This window comes from Bos indicus x Bos taurus, chromosome 10 (genome assembly GCF_003369695.1).
Source record: "Bos indicus x Bos taurus breed Angus x Brahman F1 hybrid chromosome 10, Bos_hybrid_MaternalHap_v2.0, whole genome shotgun sequence".
Lineage (NCBI taxonomy): Eukaryota > Metazoa > Chordata > Mammalia > Artiodactyla > Bovidae > Bos > Bos indicus x Bos taurus.
Genome location: NC_040085.1, coordinates 14,698,390 through 14,718,049, shown reverse-complemented (window position 1 = coordinate 14,718,049; position 19,660 = coordinate 14,698,390). Strand labels below are relative to the sequence as shown.

The 19,660-nt window shown below is 46.9% G+C and overlaps 1 protein-coding gene and 1 long non-coding RNA gene across 2 annotated transcripts; one reads left to right on the top strand and one right to left on the bottom strand.

Moving 5' to 3' along the window:
- Window positions 1-1,003: 1,003 nt before the first annotated feature.
- LOC113899892 lies at window positions 1,004-8,227 on the bottom strand. The gene is made up of 3 exons (XR_003513026.1): window positions 7,702-8,227; window positions 2,753-2,866; window positions 1,004-2,298 (listed from the first exon to the last, which is right to left on the bottom strand). It is a non-coding gene; the product is annotated as an uncharacterized LOC113899892 (long non-coding RNA).
- LOC113899889 (dehydrogenase/reductase SDR family member 4) lies at window positions 7,209-19,319 on the top strand. The gene is made up of 8 exons (XM_027553256.1): window positions 7,209-7,529; window positions 9,371-9,548; window positions 13,970-14,071; window positions 16,407-16,477; window positions 16,569-16,620; window positions 16,912-17,046; window positions 17,492-17,547; window positions 19,014-19,319. The coding sequence occupies exons 1-8, from the start codon at window positions 7,399-7,401 to the stop codon at window positions 19,126-19,128; spliced, it is 840 nt and encodes a 279-aa protein (XP_027409057.1). The 5' UTR covers window positions 7,209-7,398; the 3' UTR covers window positions 19,129-19,319.
- Window positions 19,320-19,660: the final 341 nt, after the last annotated feature.

The following is a 19,660-nucleotide window of genomic DNA, read 5'->3' as shown; positions in this document are numbered from 1 at the left end:
AATGAATGGTTTGCCTTGGAAATGAACAGAGATCATTCTGTCATTTCTGAGACTGCAACCAAGTACTGCGTTTCGGATTCTTGTTGACTATGAGGGCTACTCCATTATTTCTAAGGGATTCTTGCCCACAGTAGTAGATATAATGGTCATCCGAATTAAATTCGCCCATTCCGGGCCGTTTTAGCTCACCGATTCCTAAAATGCCGATATCCACTCTTGCCACCTCCTGTTCCTGTGCGAACAGGAAAGACCTGCGGCATGTGAACAGGAGATGGCAAGAGTGAACATCGACATTTTAAGAAAAACAAACAAGCCGATAAAAGTGGACAAAGGACATGAACAAGCAGTTTACGAAACAAGAAACACCAATATCTATAAACATATGAAAAAATTACCTTTAATAAAGAAATATAAATCAAAAAGAGTTTTTTCACCTCGATTGGCAAAAATTTAAATGTTTGGTGAAACTGAGTGCTATGAGGATGTGATGAAAGGGACGCTATCACACAGAATTGCCTTCTCAGGAAGGGACCCAGAGGCTGGAAAAGGGCACAGCTTTTCTGGAGGGCAATTGGCAATTTCTCTCAAAAAGTCAAAGAAACATAATCTTTGCACTGTGGCTTCAACTATTTATTTGGGCCCAGTATAAAGAAGTTCTCCTAGCCAAGTGAACAAACATGCTATTGCAACATTATATATATTAAAGCCATAGTCAACTGAAGCGGACTTCAATAGGTAACTGATAAATCATCCAGATAATGAAACAAGGAATAAGGATGAAGTATGACCTACTGGTCAAAGATCTGCAACATATGTCAAACAAGCATGCATTGACACACACAAATAAGGACACATAAAAAAAGATGGACACAAAATAAGGTCTATCGTCTAGTTAACAGTGTTGAACCAATGCCAGTGTCCTGGTGTTGACATTGTATGACTGATGTCAAGAAGTCACCCTGGGGGAAGTTGGGCAAAGGGTACATGGGAACCCTATGTATTACTTTTGAGTTTATAATTACCATGAAACTGTAATTACTTCAAAATCAAAAGTTAAAAAAAAAAAAACACAAGGTGGGGAAAGTGTGTAGCATGTGATTATACAAAGTTTCAAAAGGTAAGAACAATCCCTTTGTCATTAAATTCAAGATGAGTGAGGAAAGCTTATGTAAACAGAGGACAATCCCACCCACCCCTTCACTCCTGAGGGTTTGCTTTCAACAGAATAATAAATTAATCTTAAAGTTCCCCTACTTCCTCTGCAGAGATTAAAGAGTGCATGCTGCTCAAGAATTTGATCTGGCCCAACAAAGAGAAAGCCCTCAGAAGTAGACTGCTCTGTCATTTTGGCAAGGTTTGTGATGGGCCTTATTCATTTCATACTAGAGGCCTCTTTCAATGCTCTAAAAGCAGGACAGGGTAACTGAAACTGCTTTGCATAATAAAGGCAAATGTTATCTCCAGAGAGGGCAGGCTGGAACCTCTAGGGAAATGTTTCCCTTTCTTTTGTGGATTCAGCTGCATTGTCCCTAGGAACTTCTGTCGGTTCTTGGAAGATGTGTGTGTGTGTGTGTGTGTGTGTGTGTGTGTTCAGTTGATCCAGAAATTTACAGGAACATGAAATATTTCAGGGAACATTTCTTCATCTCACACCAGCAGAGAGATCTCAGGGAAATACATGGAGCTCCAGGGCTGGCCTTGCACTATTGTGCTGGCCTGATATAGCCAAAGCCCACCCTGCTGTTTTCTCCTCAGTCCCTCATAGAAAAATTCAGACTGGCAGGAACCACAGTTACAGAGGATTCTTGCTTCAGAGTGCCCTGCTGCTCAGACAGTGGGGGAAGGACAGATTCTCTGGGAGAACACCCGCTGTGTGTTGGGAGTGGGGTCTTGCACTGCAAAGATTATGAAGGAAAGAAACTGTGAGTACCCAACAAAGCAGATACCCGATGGAATTAGGAGTCCAGAGGATTTAGTCAGAGTAACATTCGTGAAAGAAAGGGGAGGAAGCAGGATCAAGAAGGAGGAGCTGTGAGACACTGAGATGCAGATCTGACAAACGCCAGACCTACAGGAAGCTCCAAAGCAAAGAGCCCCTTAGAGGAACCCCGTGTTAGGCACAGAAGTGGCAAGGTCGTTGCGTCACCGTCCTGTCCAGGCACTGGCTGAGGCCATGCTCGGAAGGGGTGACTGCCAGCTGGTGACTGCTAATCATACTCCCCGCAGCAAAAGTGAGTCCTTTCTAGAAGAAGGATCTGAACAGTATCTGCATCTCCACGCCTGCCACAGGGACTGTCTCTGAAAGAGGAAAGGGGGAAATCACAGTTTTGAGAACAGGGCTAAGAATTTGGTTGTGCTCATAAAACACTCAATGTGAAGTCATATTAGGTATCCTATTTGGGGGGTTGTCCCCTATATTGTATCCCAGGTGGCACTAGTGATAAAGAACCAGCCTGCCAATGCAGGAGACATAAGCAAGGATACCCCCACCCCTCCCCAAACGCAGCAGAAGAAAGCAATCCTGGGCGTGAGGGAAAAGAGAAGCCAAGGCCTGTCTTTCATATATATATAAGATCCTCTGGAGGAGGCCACAGCAACCCACTCAAGTATTCTTGCCCGGAGAATCCCCATGGACAGAGGAGCCTGGCAGGCTACATAGTCCATGGGGTCGAAAAGCGTCAGACATGACTGAGAAGACTTAGCATACAAGCATACTTGCACATATTTATTTATTTTGCATATATTTATTTACTTATCTGGATGCTCCAGGTCTTAGTTGCAGCCCGCAGGATCTTTAGTTGTGGCATTCAAACTCTTCGCAGCCTGAGGTATCTAGTTCCCCTGACCAGGATCAAACCCAGGCACCCTGCATTGGGAGCAGAGTATTAGTTGCTGGATCACCAAGGAAAGTCCCCAGTGTCTGTCTGTAAAAACCTCTGCATGCTGCTGTGCAGAGTTCCTGAAAAGAACCTGAACGAACACTGGGTGGATGACTTCCATACGGTGTCTACAAATAACTGCCTAAATATAGGGCAATAGGTGGAAAATTTTGAAAAACAAGAAGTTGAATGAACTATGCATTAGAGTCATGAGATTCTAGATGGTGCGATATCTCACAAAATTAATAATCCATTACCTGTGAATAGGCAAAGACTGTGTCAGTCTCTGGCACCTACAATAGATTCACTGTTTTTGTTTTGTTCTGTTGTCTTGGTTGGTTGATTAATTGATTGGTTTGGGGTTGTTGTTTTTTAGTAAATTTATTGCCAACATTTAAAAATCAAACATTTCAGGATTTCCCTGGTGATCCAGTGGCTAAAACTCTGTGCTCCCAGTACAAGGGTCCCGGTTCAGTTCCTGGTCAGGAAACTCACTCCACATGCCACAACTGAACATTGAAGATCCCCTGTGCTGCAGCTAAGACCTGCTGCAGCCAAATAAACAAATACATATTTTTTAATCAAATATTTCGTATTAAAACCCAGATTCCTACCTTCTGTTTTCAGTTCCTAAAATCTGGCAATCCTGGGTTGGCCTTGTCAATTACAAACATGAGGGAAACCAGGTGCACCCCAGGTCTGCAAGCAGCAGGTTGGGGGAGTCACCCATCCCATGGGTTCCCAGGCACTGAGACCAAGGTATGCTGCCCCTTATCGCCCTAAGCTTACACCATCAACCACAGTTTAAACCATTCTACACAGAATATATAAAAGGACAGAGCAGCAGGTAAATTCAGTTTAGAAAAAGTTTCATCAGAACTGATTAAATCTCTTTTAAGGTCATTTGACCATAGTCATCAATTGAAAACATTTGACCCAGGATGAAATATACATATTTGTACCAAATACAATATATATATATATATATATATATATATATATATATATACATCCAAGGTTGTTCATTGTAGCAGTGTTTGAAACGGCAAAACACTGGAAGCTATTTAAATGTTCATCGGTGGGAGACTGGCTAAATAAATTATGGAATATCCACACAATGGAATATCTTACAGTTATTTTTAAAAGGGAGAGACAGAATAAAGGGGACTATTGTGAACTACTCAGAACAATCACCAAGAATGTATTTTAAGAAATGAAAGACAGAAGTGGGGGAAAAGAAGAAAGAAGAGAAACAAGCAATTTGAAGGACATTATGTGTAGTGCCATTCCATTCATGGGAAACGTTTAAGGGGAAAATATGCATGTAAATGCCTAGGAAATTTTTAGAAGGATACACAAGACTAAGAGCTATAGGGGAGCAGGTAAAAGAAGCATAGGGAAGAATTTCTTTTTTACTTTTCACTCTATAACCTTGTGTCTCTTTTAAAAATTGTGAACATGTGTTATTTTTGTAACTTAAAAAATAGATATTTCAATGATTAGAACAAAAATGCATTGATGCAGAAAATAAAATTCCAATTTAGAGAAAATTAATTTCCAAGAAAACTCATTCTCTAATGTCAAAAAAATTAAGAGTAGCTATTCAACACTGACAGCAGATCAGGTTGTCATGACTCATTTTGATTTCACATATGGAAATAAAACTGCCTACTTCACTGGATTAGACATATTCAATAAAAATTATAAAAAGCACCCAACAGTTGCCAGCACTTAGTAAGTGTTCAATAAAAGTCACTGTTATCACACAGTCCTCCCACACCACACAAGCCTGACTCGTGTCAGGGATGATGAATCAATGACCGAAATGGAATAGCTATAGCAAGATGCAGGACTTGAATTCCACCCCAGGTGAACTTCCTTCCGGACTACAGTCAGCCTTTGAGGAAGATGAGAGTGCAGTCCTCAATCACAGAGGCATCTCCTCAAGATCTGCAGATGGTCCCACCTCTATATAAGAACAACCCCATTACCTATTAAAATCCCCACTTAAAAGAGACTCCTACACATATATGTATTTCCCCCCCAAATTTCCTACCCTCTTCTCCAACAAACCATCTTGATGAATAGTAGAAGCTGAAGACTCTCACCCTTTTTTATTTCCTTCTACATTTTTCTGTTCACAGATTCCCCCCCTAATATCTCTGGCATTCTCTGGAGGCTAAATATACCTCCCGCCCAGACAAGGAGGCTATGTGCTGTTCATGAGCTCCCAGGCCAGAATTCTTTCCCCATACCCTTTGCTCTTTGAGAGGGCTTCTCTTGTTGCAGAGCGTAGGCTCTAGAGCATGTACACTCGGTGGTTGTGGCACAAGGGCTTAGTCACCCCAAGGCTTGTGGTATCTTAAGGCAGATTCTTAACCACTGGACCACCAGAGAAGGCCCTCAAACCTTTTGCTCTTTGGGGTGTGACCTCCCTCAGCCTCCACACACCCCCTACCCCCTGCTAACCTCAACTCCTGGATTTGGCTGCTCACCTCTGGACAGGAAGTGGAGAGAGATCAAATATGACTTATAGGCCTGTCCCTTTGAGCCAAAGCCCTGAGAGGCTCTGCATCAGTCCTAAATCCCCTCCCCCAGCCCCACAGGCAGGTGGCAAGCCCTGGGAAGGGTTCCCACAGTGCATTAGCTCTGAACATGTCAGGAGGAAGAGGAGTGTCATGCTATCCAGCCTCTGTTGTCAATAATTCATGAGGTTCAGACTGAGGGGCACCAGTCAGTCAGTTTTCCCCGCACATGGGGAAAATTAGACTCAAGCTCTCTTATCTCATCGGGATATGCTGAATATCGCAGCTGTATAACATCTCGACTGAGGAATAAACTATAAATCCAGTGCATGCTTGTTATATCATTCACTACTCATACACTTTTAGATGCTGAAATCTTTTTGGCTGCTCAGCTGACTTACACATATACTACCTGAACCTTTAGCAAGTATGAATTCTGTTAAACAGCAATCCCCGGAACTGAATTTCACAGACCGGGATTCTCTCTCCTCTAATTGTAGGGATTGACATCAGGTTGCCAGACTGGTGATTTCACCAACTAACAACCCTTTTCTTAACCTACCCCATCTGCTTTCATCACCTTCTCTTAACAGAAAGACTAACACCAAAAAAAAAAAAGAGCAAAAGCATATCCCAGAATAAAGGACTATCTGTTAAATTAAATAAGCTTAGCTTTATGAAACACTGTATTTTCTTTTTATTTTTTGCCTTGAACTAGTGAAAACTTTGCCTTGGATCTACACAGCTTCTCAGTCTGGCATTTGGAGGCCACAGGGTTAAACCAATTCAGACGCTGACACTGGGTCTGTCGGGGCCTTTCTTCAGTGTATCATAAGCCATCCAGATTTATTAATTCTCCCAGAAACTCAGGAGGGAGATCATTTCAGCCCACTTGGCAGAAGTAGGGGCTGAAGTCTTGGACACAGAATTTATAGCTGGAGAGGACCTTTATCTATCATCTACCCCAGCACCCTCAGCTTACAGATGGAAAGCCTGGCTTGTGGCAGCAATAATAATTACTCTATGGTGGCAATAATTACTATGTGTTTAGTAGTTCAAAGTTTATAAAATGCTTTTACATTCAACAAATATTTATTGAACTAGGATGGAGGCTAAGACCTGGGGACACAGTGATTATGGAGAACTTGAGTGCTCCTGAGTGCTCTGAATTTCCACCACCGGTTCGGGGACACTCTAGCCTCCTTGCTACCACTTAGGCCTAGAGAAGTCCTCTAGAGTGGAGGATATAAGAGATCCTGTCAGGTCAGGATCTTTAATTCTGCACACTGGTTACCCCTGGTGATGAGAGTCTGCCCTCGAGGCCTACGGGGATGGAGGAGAACTTGAGCCAGAGTGAAGGGCAGTGCGGGCCTAGCCCTGCTCCTCTCCCATCAGGTGTCTCTCCTAGGCTCCTCCAGGCTCCCCTGAGACCCTCAGGAGGTGAGCTCCCTGGGGACCACGGGCCTCACCCCCATGAGCAATCTCAAAACACCTGCCCTCCTGTGGGCTGTCACAAACGTGGACCCAGGGTTTCTCGGAAAACAAAATCCACCTTGAAGTTTTAGGAAGCAAAAGCAAACAGTTAAAGTCCCCTCTGCCCCAAAAATTGACGTGGGCAAGCAGATGTGGGAGGAGAAGCGGGAGGACAAGAAAGTCTACGAGCTCCCCGAGGTGGGGAGGGCCCTACAGGGAACCGGAACCGACAGTACCATCCCAAGCCGGGGCCGGCCCGGGCAAGCAGGGGATCTAGGGGCGCGGCGGCCACAAACGGCAGGGGGCGCTCTCGGCCACAAACGGCTCCCCTGGCCAAGGGCCCGCGCGGAGCGGGACGAGCTGTCCTGATCTAGGGCTTACGGGGAGTGGGGAGACGGGAGCCGGCAGCCGGGAGGGGAGCGGGCCGCCGAGCAGGAGGTGATTCACCCTTCGCCCTGCCCCTCGCCCTGCCCCACTATCACCTCCCCTGGGCGGTGCAGAACCCTGAACCGCCAGGCGCCATGATGCAGGTGGGGCTGCCTTTGGGTGCCTGTGCGCGGTCGTGGAAGTCGGTCCGGATGGCCAGCTGCGGGATGGCGCGCCGGAACCCGCTGGAGAATAAGGTGGCCCTAGTAACGGCCTCCACTGATGGGTGAGTGCCCGAGCCCGAGTCTCGGAGTCCCCCGTTGTCTGCAAACAGGCACTACCCCTTGTCCTTGGCCTCCCGCGCCCTCTCTTCAGTCCTCCCGTGTGGCCAGAGTTGACCCTGGAAGGAAGGCAGCACGTGGTTGGCCTGCAGCCCCCTTCGGATTCCGCTCCCCCACCTTTGCAGTTATCAGCTCTCTTGCCGCCTCTGGCCCGAGTCTACCGCCTTGGTGCTGCCCCTCACCCCACCCCGTCTATCCTGTCTCCTGGGGTTCTGGGCCGCCCCAATCAACTGGCTCCACCTAGAGTCTGGGAAGACCAGAGGCCAGAAGTCCAAGACAGTCCAGATTCCAAACACCCTATCCACTGCCTACACCGACTGTGGAAATGTTCCAGACACCCCACTGTGGCACCCCCAGGAGCCTCACAGAACTTTGCCCCTTCCCTAGAGGGCATACAAGTCATGTGTCCAGATTCTTGTTTAGTCCCGTGTATTGTGGCCTCCCTTGCCCAGCCTGTTTCTTACCAACCACTGTTAACTACCCTGTTTCTCATTCCCACAGACCCCTGCTAGATGCCAGCTCTTCACAAAGCTAGAATACATATAAATAGGGAAACCTAATGGCTAACAAGGAGAAGGCGATGGCACCCCACTCCAGTACTTTTGCCTGGAAAATTCCATGGATGGAGGAGCCTGGTGGGCTGCAGTCCATGGGGTAGCGAAGAGTGGAAGAGTCGGACACGGCTGAGCGACTTCACTTTCACTTCCCACTTTCATGCACTGGAGAAGGAAATGGCAACCCACTCCAGTGTTCTTGCCTGGAGAATCCCAGGGGCGGGGGAGCCTGGTGGGCTGCTGTCTATGGGGTCGCACAGAGTCAGACACGATGAAGCGACTTAGCAGCAGCAGCAATGGCTAACAAGTGCAAAATGTGTGACCTTGGGGGCTTCCCTGGAGGTCCAGTGGCTAAGACTCCATGCTCTCAATGCAGGAGGCCCAGGTTCAATCCCTGGTCAGGGAACTAGATCCCACATGGACCAACCAAAACCCATATAGCCAGATAGATCTTTTTTTTTTTTTTTTAATGTGTAACCCTTTCTCCTATGAATGTAAAAAATTTATGTTTGTAACCAGAGACCTCCAGTTTCATATGTACCCCAAAACATAACTCAGTCTGTTTAGTTCTGATGCTGGGAAAGACTGAAGGCAGGAGAAGGGGATGACAGAGGATGAGGTGGTTGGATGGCATCACTGACTCAAGGGACATGAGTTTGAGTAAACTCCGGGGGTTGGTGATGGACAGGAAAGCCTGGGTGCTGCAGTCCATGGGATCACAAAGAGTCGGACATGACTGAGTGACTGAACTGAACTGACTGAACCAGAGACCCCGTTTCATATGTACCCCAAAACATAACTAACAATAGAATATTGAGATGATGTAGACTACTGTCCTAAGGAAACTATTTACGGGTAGAGGCTTTTCTGAGAGAGACTCTCCAATCATGGAAATCACTGCTGCTTGTTATACCCCTAAGTCATTTCTCTCTCCCCTCAGTCCCTGTAGGGTATGGAGCCTATGACCCATGGTGGATAACATCTGTGGAAAGTGTTATCACTTCCTGGGAACCTAGACTGAGGGCCAAAACCATAATAAAAAGAGTAAACCAGTACCAAAAAGATGCTAAGCATGTCCATCTGTATGGTGATGGCTCTGCCATTAACCCTAACACGTGGAGGCCCTACAGAAAGAGCTGGAATTCAAAGCCCAGGCAGCCTGACTTAAGAGCCCATACTCTCACCCTCTTCCTGTACTGGGCTTAAAAGTCCTTATCTCTCTCTGCCCACAGGATCGGTTTTGCCATCGCCCGGCGTCTGGCCCAGGACGGGGCCCACGTGGTGGTCAGCAGCCGGAAGCAGCAGAATGTAGACCGGGCAGTGGCAACGCTGAAAGGGGAGGGGCTGAGCGTCACGGGCACCGTGTGCCACGTAGGGAAGGCTGAGGACCGGGAGCGGCTGGTGGCCACGGTAAGCAGCAAGCATACGGGTCCAGAGCCATGAGATAGCGGAAGGGAGGCAGCCTGAGCTGGCCTTCCTGGACAACATGGGTGTGATCGAAACCAGCACTGTTCACTAAAATAAAATAGTGTATTCTGCATACCCACACCAGTCCACCAGCACATTTTCACGTGTGCCTTTCGGTTCTGTCTCCGAGAATCATCCCATCTCAGTCAGAGAACCAAAAAACACTCTACTATTTCTACCCTGCATTGTGCCTTGGGGCACCCAGAAAACTCCAGCTGGTCCTGGTTCTCCAGTAGCTTCCAGTCTAATTGGGCAGATGAGAAGGGTAAATAGGCATTCCCACTATGAGCTAAGAAACAACCAATCCCCTGTTTTTCAGTTTATAAAGCTGAGTGCCCAGGAACGTATAGGAAGCAGCCCATTATGTTTCAACCACCTACTGTGTGCCATTCACTTTGTCTCAAGCCTTTCACAGGTTATCTCCAAACAACAACCCAAGCAAGGGCAGGACTATGCTCCCTGTTTAAAGAATGGTTCAGAAAGCTGGAGCAACACCCCAAGGTCCCACAACTAGTAAGGGAAGAGGTGTGAGCCAACCCAGACTTACCAGCTACCTCTGTGTTTGTGCTAGTCACTGAGTCATGTCCAACTTTTGTGATCCCATGGCCTGTAGCCCACCAGACTCCTCCATCTATGGAATTCCCCAGGCAAGAATACTGGAGTGCCTAGCCATTCCCTTCTCCAGGGGATTTTCCAGACCCAGATATCTAACCCGGGTCTCCTGCATTGCAGGCAGATTCTTTACCATCTCAGCCACCAGGGAAGCCAAGCTACCTGCAAACTACCAAGCATTTCCCTTCCAGGTCAGGCCTTAGGTGCCCTCTTGGACTTTAGTCTCAAAGAAAGTGGCTAAGCCACTGTTGAGAGTTGGTTGGCACCAGTCTTGCAGGTAAACGTCTTACAAAGGAGGCCACTCTTTCCTAGGCTCAGGGCACACCCTTTATTTCTTGGAGTGGCAGGAAGAATCTACCCAAGGATGGGAAGCAAAAGATTGTGCTGACAGAATGAAAAGCGGTGGAAATAATTTGGGTAATCTTAGACAAGGAGGGCATGAAACGATTGTAGACAGTGGCATAGTAGACAGCATAAGTTATTCCATTTGTCAGGAGTCATTTGGCAGATGCTCAAATGTGCATTGGAGAGAATCAGTTGTGGGTCCAAGAAGGCCACCATGCCTGGCCACCTCTGCCATCTCTGCTGGACGGGAGCCTGAGACCTTGATCCTTAGGGTGGGAGCCACCTGGGATCCTGGGCCAACTAGTGGCCATGTGAAATGTACGTGGCTACCTATTGTCAAAATCCTGCTGGGAAGGTGGCTTTGGATCCTCACTAGGTCCCCTTTGCCCATCCTGCAGCTCTGACCCAGAAGTGGGGTTTGAGCTAGACTTTAAGGAGTGGGTAGGACTAGGCAGATGGCATAGGGCCAGGATCCCAAATGATCCTGCAAAATGAGCAGATAGTCAAGGAAGGGAAGGTGGGGTGCTCTGTGAACCCACAGTGTGAGAGCAGAGACTCAGGAGCCCTGGTAGGAAATGGGTCACGTGGGAAGGATGGGGGACATGGACCTCCATGGCCTCCCAAAGGAGTTTAGACATTCTTGGAGGAGATAAGAATCCATGCGAGATTTTGAGCAAGGTGGAAATAATTACTAAAGAACAATAATCTGGCACTGGCAGGAAGGATATATTGGAGAAACGAAGACTCTGGGCAAGGACATTGGTGAGGAAGCTGACGCTGCCACTTGGGTCTAGAGCAGTGGCAGGAAGACCAGAACAGGTGTTCCTAAGAGGTGTTTAGTGGGAACCAACCAAATTTTTCCCCCCTGGCTGGTGTCAAGAAATTGGACGAGGAGGGATGAATCAAAATTGACTCTCAAGTAGTTGAAAAGACCAGTGTCGAGTGGAGAATGATAGGATACTTGTTGGCAGTTTGAGATGAGTCCTGCCTATGGCCAGCCACTAGCCTGTGATGAGGGAAGCTGCTGCCCTGAGCATGGTTATTCCCCAGTGGCCTCCTAAGCTGCACCTTGAAGCCTCTCAAAGGCAGCATGAGCTGAAACCAGATCAGCCACTTCTCCACTTGATTCTACTTAAAAAAAAAAAAAATAGACCTGTCAGAACACAGAGCAAGCAACGCTTAACCACTTTAGGGTAGCAATCACACAATTTAGAGCAAGCCTTAGAAGACACCTGGGTGGTCATAGCAAATATGCCATTAATCTTCCACGGTTCTCTGTCTCTGTTCAGTCAAAAGCCAGCCTGCTCTCCTCTCCATGCTCATAGGCCTAGAAGGAGACTGGGACGGGATGCACAGACCAACCGGAAGAGCGCTCCAGGCGATTCTGCGGCAGTCCGCTGGCTCCCCACCCCTAACACATTGGCCCAGCACGCATCACTTTCTGATGCATCCTGCGTTTTCCTTGAGACTTACACAGAGCCGAGGCAGGTGGCCTGGACATCAAAATTTAGACACTGCAGGAGAGTACTAATACAGGTTTTGCAAAGATTATGTGATCTTAAAATGTGTTAAATTTACGTGTTGACAGTCCAGGCATCCCCCTCAGCAGTGTGGAAGCAACTGAGCTTAGCACCTAGTTAGCAAGAATAATTAGTTAAAAACGGGAGTTAGCAGATGGTACACATTGTTAATAACACCCCTCTGTGTGCCAAATCGGGAAGCACAAAGTTGATTGAGGGCCCATTTAGTGCCGTTTGCCCAAGGCATCAAAATTGCCAAGTCTGGGCAAATGTGAAGTCTGTTTGCCCGGTGGCAGAATGCTGGCAGAAAGACTGTTTGGCTATTCGTTACTCCAGCACATGCCTTCACCACCTACTTACAGTTTATTAAGGAGGTTAGCTGTTGGCTCTCTTGGTTTTCCCAGTTTAAATCTCAGTTTCTGCCTTGAATCTTCCATGCCTCCAGGCCAAAAAAATAAAAGCAGGAAGTGGGGGAGGGGATAAAAAGGCATCATAACTGAGCGTGGAACTGCTTTAAGCCTAGACTGGCGTCTCCTCCATCATGGCCCTCCTGGATAGCCAGTTTCATAGTGACCCCCAACTCACTTTCGGAGGACTCTTATGAATTAGCTCTGGGTTAGAGAGTCAATTCTGCCACCACTAACTAGCCCTGTGCCCTGAGCATATCACCTCTCCAAAGACTCAATGAGCAGAACTCCTCTTCTTAGCTGGTCCTGATACGTCATTACTAAGCTGTATGACCTTGAGAAATGAACTTCCCTGAACCTCAGTTTTATCACCTTCACCGTGAGGACATTGGGTAAGATGACCTCAAAGGCCCCTCCCAGTGGCAACTTTCTGTGGGTCTATTTAAACTCACTTTTCCATTCAGGTACATGTGGACAGGCTGAGTTTGAGTAATGGTAACTCATTCAAGGGAAACTGGTCAGTAAGCACTTGGAGAAATGGGGCTAGGATAAAAGAGGAAGGGTCTAGAAATGGATTTTGAGGTGAAAGCTGAGGCCATGAGAATAAAGGAGTTCCGAAAGGGGAAGTCAAAAGAGAAAGGATCAGTGACAGCCTTAGAAGAAGTGGGAGCAGGAAGAAGAGATTGCAAAAGAAATAAGACAACCTTAAATGTTTTACCAGTAGAGCTTGGGGCTTCCCTGGTGACTCAGTGGTAGAGAATCTGTCTGCCAATGCAAGAGATGCAGGTTCGATCCCCTGGAGAAGGAAATGGCAACCCATTCCAGAATTCTTACATGGGAAACCCCACGGACGGAGGAGCCTGGCAGGTTACAGTCGTCAGGACTGTAAGAGCTGGACAGTTTAGGGACTGAACAACAGCAGAGCTTGGGGTGCTTTTGAAGAGAAAATGCTTTAAGGAAAAGAGTTCATTTTGACAACTGTCCTTAAGAAGGAACCCTTTACCAATATTGATAAATGCACCTCCCTTACTGTCCTGTATGAAAAGGCAAAAAGATAGGACACTGAAAGACGAACTCCCCAGGTCAGTAGGTGCCCAATATGCTACCGGAGATCAGTGGAGAAATAACTCCAGAAAGAATGAAGGGATGGAGCCAAAGCAAAAACAACACCCAGTTGTGGATGTGACTGGTGATAGAAGCAAGGTCCGATGCTATAAAGAGCAATATTGCATAGGAACCTGGAGTTGGGAAAGATTGAAGGCAGGAGGAGAAGGGGACAACAGAGGATGAGATGGTTAGATGGCATCACCGACTCAATGGACATGAGTTTTGGTGGACTCTGGGAGTTGGTGATGGACAGGGAGGCCTGGTGTGCTGAGGTTCATGGGGTTACAAAGAGTCGGACACGAATGAGCGACTGAACTGAACTCAACTGAACTTACTGTGCTGTAGCCCTAATTCAGATCTTCCTCCTCTCTAGGCTGTGAAGCTTCATGGCGGCGTGGACATCCTGATCTCCAATGCTGCCGTCAACCCTTTCTTTGGAAGCTTGATGGATGTCCCCGAGGAGGTGTGGGACAAGGTAAGAAGGGATGAGAGCAGCAGGGGGTGGGCCTCAGAAGATGGCACACACTCAGTCTGCTTTTAGAATGCACTTGTCAAGTGCAGTGTAAATGTGAGGAATCCTTGCAATTTGCCACACACCTGCAGCGCACCTGGTAAAGGGCGAATGGAGGTAGGGGGCTTCCTTTGTCCCTGTCTTTCTCTTTCATTTCTGCTTCTCCGCAATCTCGTTTTCATTGACTCCTTGCTGTCTTCTGCTTCCCTCCCCCAGCTCTCTCCCCTCTACCACCGTGGGCTTATCCAAGCTCTTCTTCCTGGTTTATTTCCAGCAGGCATGGCAGCTAATATGCCAATAACTAATACACTCAGACTTACACACCACCCTTCCCCCTCTCAGCTCCCAAAACAAATGATTTTTCATTAGTTGGAAAACTTTAATAGCCGCTAGTTAAGTGAAATATCAATTCTAGTGAAATGAACTAAGTTGCCGCTTTATGACATACAGCCTTTGAAAAAGACTTGCACTCTTTCTTAACTCCAATGTCAAGAACATCTGAGATCCAGATGTCTAAATTCAAGGAACAGAATATTGGTTTTCATGTGAGGGTGTATAATTACATTATATTTATAAGGTATATCACACACCTACATTCTTTAATTATAAAGCCTTAATTGAAAGATTTGTCTTTGTTTACTAAGGTTAATACTCCCACATGATTTGGAAATGCTAAATTTTTTATGATCTCCCATGGTTTTGCCTTTTACCCTGATGTCATCAATAATTTCTCAACACTGAAATTTAAAGATACTAAAATATTCTAGTTTGTTTATCAGTGTTCCACAGACATAGAGACCAAAGTGCCAAAATGGTCTTCAGTGAGTCAGTTCCTGATTGATATTCTTTAAAGCAGAGAAACATCTTTCATGAGCAGTCTGAATAGGGACCACATGAAAATCAGTTATAAACTGAGTAATTTTTCTTTCTAGTTGGCTTTTTTTTTTAATATCATAATATATCAAATCTAAATGCAATGGTTGATCCTTGATTGAGCCCTGGACTTTTAAAATAAGGCCATTTGGGGGACAATTGGGGAAGATTTTTTATGGACAGTATATTAAGTAAAATCATGATTATCAATGTTAAATTTCTTGGGTGTGATAGTGAATGGTGGTGTGTAAGAACATCCTTATTATTTGGAAATAATGCTAAAGCGTTAGGGCTACAGTATTATAATGTCTGCAACTTACCTTCCAAGGGTAAGGAAAAAGCTGCATAAGCACACAGTTAGGGCAAATGGCTGGAGAAGGCAATGGCACCCCACTCCAGCACTCTTGCCTGGAAAATCCCATGAACGGAGGAGCCTGGTGGGCTGCAGTCCATGGGGTCGCCAAGAGTCGGACATGACTGAACGTCTTCACTTTCACTTTTCACTTTCATGCATTGGAGAAGGAAATGGCAACCCACTCCAGTGTTCTTGCCTGGAGAATCCCAGGGACAGGGGAGCCTGGTGGGCTGCCGTCTATGGGGTCGCACAGAGTCAGACACGACTGAAGCGACTTAGCAGCAGCAGCAGCAGCAACAGGGCAAATGGCACAAAATGTAAACAACTGGTGAATGTAGTTAAAGGATATCCAGATAGTCATTGTCCCTCTATTTCAACTTATCTGTAAGAGTGAAAATTTTCAAAATAAATAGTTACATGGGGGGAATGGGAGGGGATTATCCCAGCAGTGCCTGGAACAATGTAAACAAGGCTCACGCATTGGTTTTAAATTACAGATGTACAGTTTTGATTTTAGACTATGTCCCAGCTCCCCCAGTAGTGCCTCCTCATGATCCCATGTGCCAATAATTATCCAGCCAGCCAGTCAATCCTGGAGGGCCAAGAGCATCTCCCTCGCTAACTCAGAAGCCAAAAAAGTGCTGGAACAACCCCAAGTGCCTGAGGTCAGGCCACATTTTCCCTGAGAATCACGGCTCACTCTGGGGCAGGTCCAGGAAGCCAGCCCAAATCCCAGGCTCTCGCTAGTTGGAAGACAGTTCAGCTCAAGTCCAAGAGAGTCTTGAAAGTTCAGATCCATTCTGGGTCAGATCAGACTTAGGAAACAAGATGAAGCAGGCTCCATTCTTTCTCACCCAAACCCCAAAATGGGTCATTCTCTAGCTGTCATTCTCAAAGCTCCCTCTCTCTGGGCCGTGGTGTCTTCACTTGTAAGCTCTGGGTAAATCATCTCTAGGACCTCTGCCAACCCTAACAAACAGATCCTGGGGACCCCACTTAACTCTCCATCACCCTGCCTTCTGAAGCCTTCTGAAGACCCTCATGCTGTTCCCCCTCTTCTTTCTGTTGCAGATTCTGGACGTTAACGTGAAGGCCACGGCCCTGCTGACAAAGGCAGTGGTGCCAGAGATGGCGAAACGAGGGTACAGGGAAGGAGGGGCCAGGGCGTGCTGGGCCCCTCGCAGGCCGCGGGCGGGGGTCCGTGACAGCAGAGCCGTTCTGCTCTTTTTTCAGAGGCGGCTCGATAGTGATCGTGTCCTCCATAGCAGCCTACAGCCCCTTTCTTGTAAGAACCCCCTTCTCTGCTACATTTATCCTTTCCTCCATCCTGTACCTTCCATTCCTCCAGTCACCCTAGGAAGTGTGTGTCCCCTTTTGGAATCACACCACCTTCCAGCGAAATAGAGGCCTTGCCTCCACAAATGTTAACCTAGGGGCGGTTTTGCCATAACAGTTTTCTAACTGGGACCCTCTTTAACAAGAGATGCCCTATTACCAGTTGCCCGTTCTATCTTATGTTAAGAACCAAGAATGAGGTGGAGTTGGAGAGACTAACCCAATCCTCTCCTTTCCCCAGAGCCTGGGTCCTTACAACGTTTCTAAGACAGCCTTGCTGGGCCTCACTAAGAACCTGGCCCTCGAACTGGCAGAGTCGAATGTTCGGGTGAACTGCCTGGCGCCTGGACTCATCAGGACTAGCTTCAGCCGTGTGGTGAGGAAGGGGAGTCCTGCATCCCACTGGGAATTCTAAAGGGCATCTTCTCAATGGAGGAGCCCAGCTCCTGGGTCCTGAGCTCCCAACCACTCCCACCCCCTGCCCTGGGCTTTTCCACCCTCCCCCTCCATACCAGCCATGTGTCCAGACCAGATCCCCACACTATCCTTTCCTAAGGTGCACACTGAGACTGAGGAATTCAGATGCCACTCAGGCCATTTCATATTTCCTTAAGTGGATGAGACCTGGGGCAACCCACCAAAATGCCTCCTTAGGACCTGAAGAGAATGGAGCAGAAGAGGGCAGTGGGTAGTGACTGGGAGCTGGGAAGGACTGGGAAATGAAGGGGGCACCTCTCCATCCTTCCTCTCAATAGATGTGAGGGCGGGCAATTTGTCCTTTCACTGTCCCTCAGAGGAAGTGATTTTCCTTTTTCCTGCAGTTGTGGGAGGATCCGGCAAGACAGGAGAGCATAAAAGCTACCTTTCAGATCAAAAGGTAAGGCTGTCACAGGGGAGGCTGAGGAGGGATAAAGATGGAAAGGTCTGGTCCCTCGAAGCCCATAGCTTGCCGTCTCTCAGTCCCGCAGACAACACAGCCATCCTTTCCTTGCTTCAAATACACAGACTTCACAAGTTTGTGAACAGAGCGTCACTACAGTGGTGTGTGCAGGGAGTCTGCCTCCTTGCAAAAACCAAACACAGAGGCATCCAGGTTTAGCAGAGCAGAGCCCTGGGGGAGGCCCTGACTCCTCTCTCCACCTGGGTGTTTGCCTCCACCTCTGGGTGTCCCTAAGGATCAGGGACCAAAACCAAAATCAAAGCGTGCTTTTTTAGTTTCCCTGGAATCAAAAGAGTCATGTTTCCAAAGTTCAGGTTGATGATCCTACCATTCAAATGAAAGGATCCTACCATTCAAATAAAAGTCTCCAAACTTCCCTTGCCTAAGAAAACTAGCCTCTTCCCCCAAAAGGTCAGGCACCTTCATCTGGCTCCCTGTCCTCTAAGTTCTCTGCCTCTTTCCAGTCTCTGGCTTCCGGGAGCTCTCTTGTCTTTAGCTCCTCCACCTTGTCCCCTCAAGGACATGTACCAGCAATGCCTACTTGAGGAGGGAGATGCTCTCAAGTGCTCCTAAAGCCATTCTCATGTCAGGCATGAGCTGCAGGCCTAGTCCATTAATCAGTCAGGGCATTGTCATCCTTGAGCCACAGTGAATGATCTGGCCCCGAGCTTTTCAGTCTTGGATGCGCATTAGAATCAGCTGAGTAGTTGTGAAACCACAGATGCTCAAGCGTCACTCCCAGAGATTCTTTGTTAATTGGTCCAAGGCAGGACCTAGGCATCTTTAGTGAGGGAAGGGGAGGGAAGGAGAAGTTGAGCCTCTCAGATGACGACAGTGTGTAGCTAGGATGGAGAACCACTAATCCAGTCCTTCTAGGTTTGAAGTACCCACTCCACCCACCTCTAGAGCATTCTGTGGCAGTTAGATTAAAGTGTTCCCTAACTATGCAATCACTGATACAAACACTGAGAATTAGCACAGTCTCACAAAATGACTTTGAGACAAAAATAGATTCCTGAAAAAGTTGTCTGTGAATTGAAGCTGTACAAATGGAATCATTTTAAACAAATCATTTACTATCTCACAGACTCTCTCATATTTAAATAGTATGCACACATGTGAAACAAATTATTGGAAGAATGAAATAGCCAGGTTATCTATATAACTTTGGATTTTGGTGTCCTGAGTTCTCTAAAAAACAAAGTATCCCCATATTATATGAATATAATGTGTGGTGGTTTTTGCAGAGTACAGTATTAATGCTTCTATTGAATTATAACAGCTTATAATAATGGTAGCCCTATTTTATGGACAATTCACTGATCCTGAAAAATTGCCTGATACTTTAGCAAATTCCATTCCCTGTTTGATTTTTACTCCTTTCCTTTTTCCCTGCTTCCCAGGATAGGCGAGCCAGAGGAGTGTGCCGGCATCGTGTCTTTCCTGTGCTCTGAAGACGCCAGCTACATCACTGGGGAGACAGTGGTGGTAGCTGGAGGGAGCCTATCCCACCTCTAAGGACGTGGAGAGCATCTACCAGGGCAGAGATTGGGCTCCAACTCCAGAGTCCTGTTCCCGAATCAATCAACTGGCCTTTCCCACCTCTGCCTAGCATACTGCTACCCTTAAACCATAACACCCCCCTGCCACACACACACACACACACACACACACACACACACACACACACACACACACACACATACACACACAAATCAATTATGCCCTGTGAAAAGCTCCAGCATTCTCTGCTATCAAGGTGTGGTCTTAGGAGGATTCACGCTATTGCTGTAGCCTTGGACAAAGACATCCCTTGAGAGAACAGGGCAGGCCTGCTGAGAGGGCTTAGTCTACTGTGGTAAAGAGCAACTAGTATTATTTTCTAGGCATCAGGGAAATTTGAGGGAGATGGGACAGAAGGAACTTGGAGTGGAAGGAACTGAGTTGGAAATTAACAACTTGCAAATGAGGTGCAAATAAAAAGGAGATGATCACGATGCTTTGAGTCAATGTGCTCATTTTTCAGTGTAGGGTGCATAGGTGTGATAGC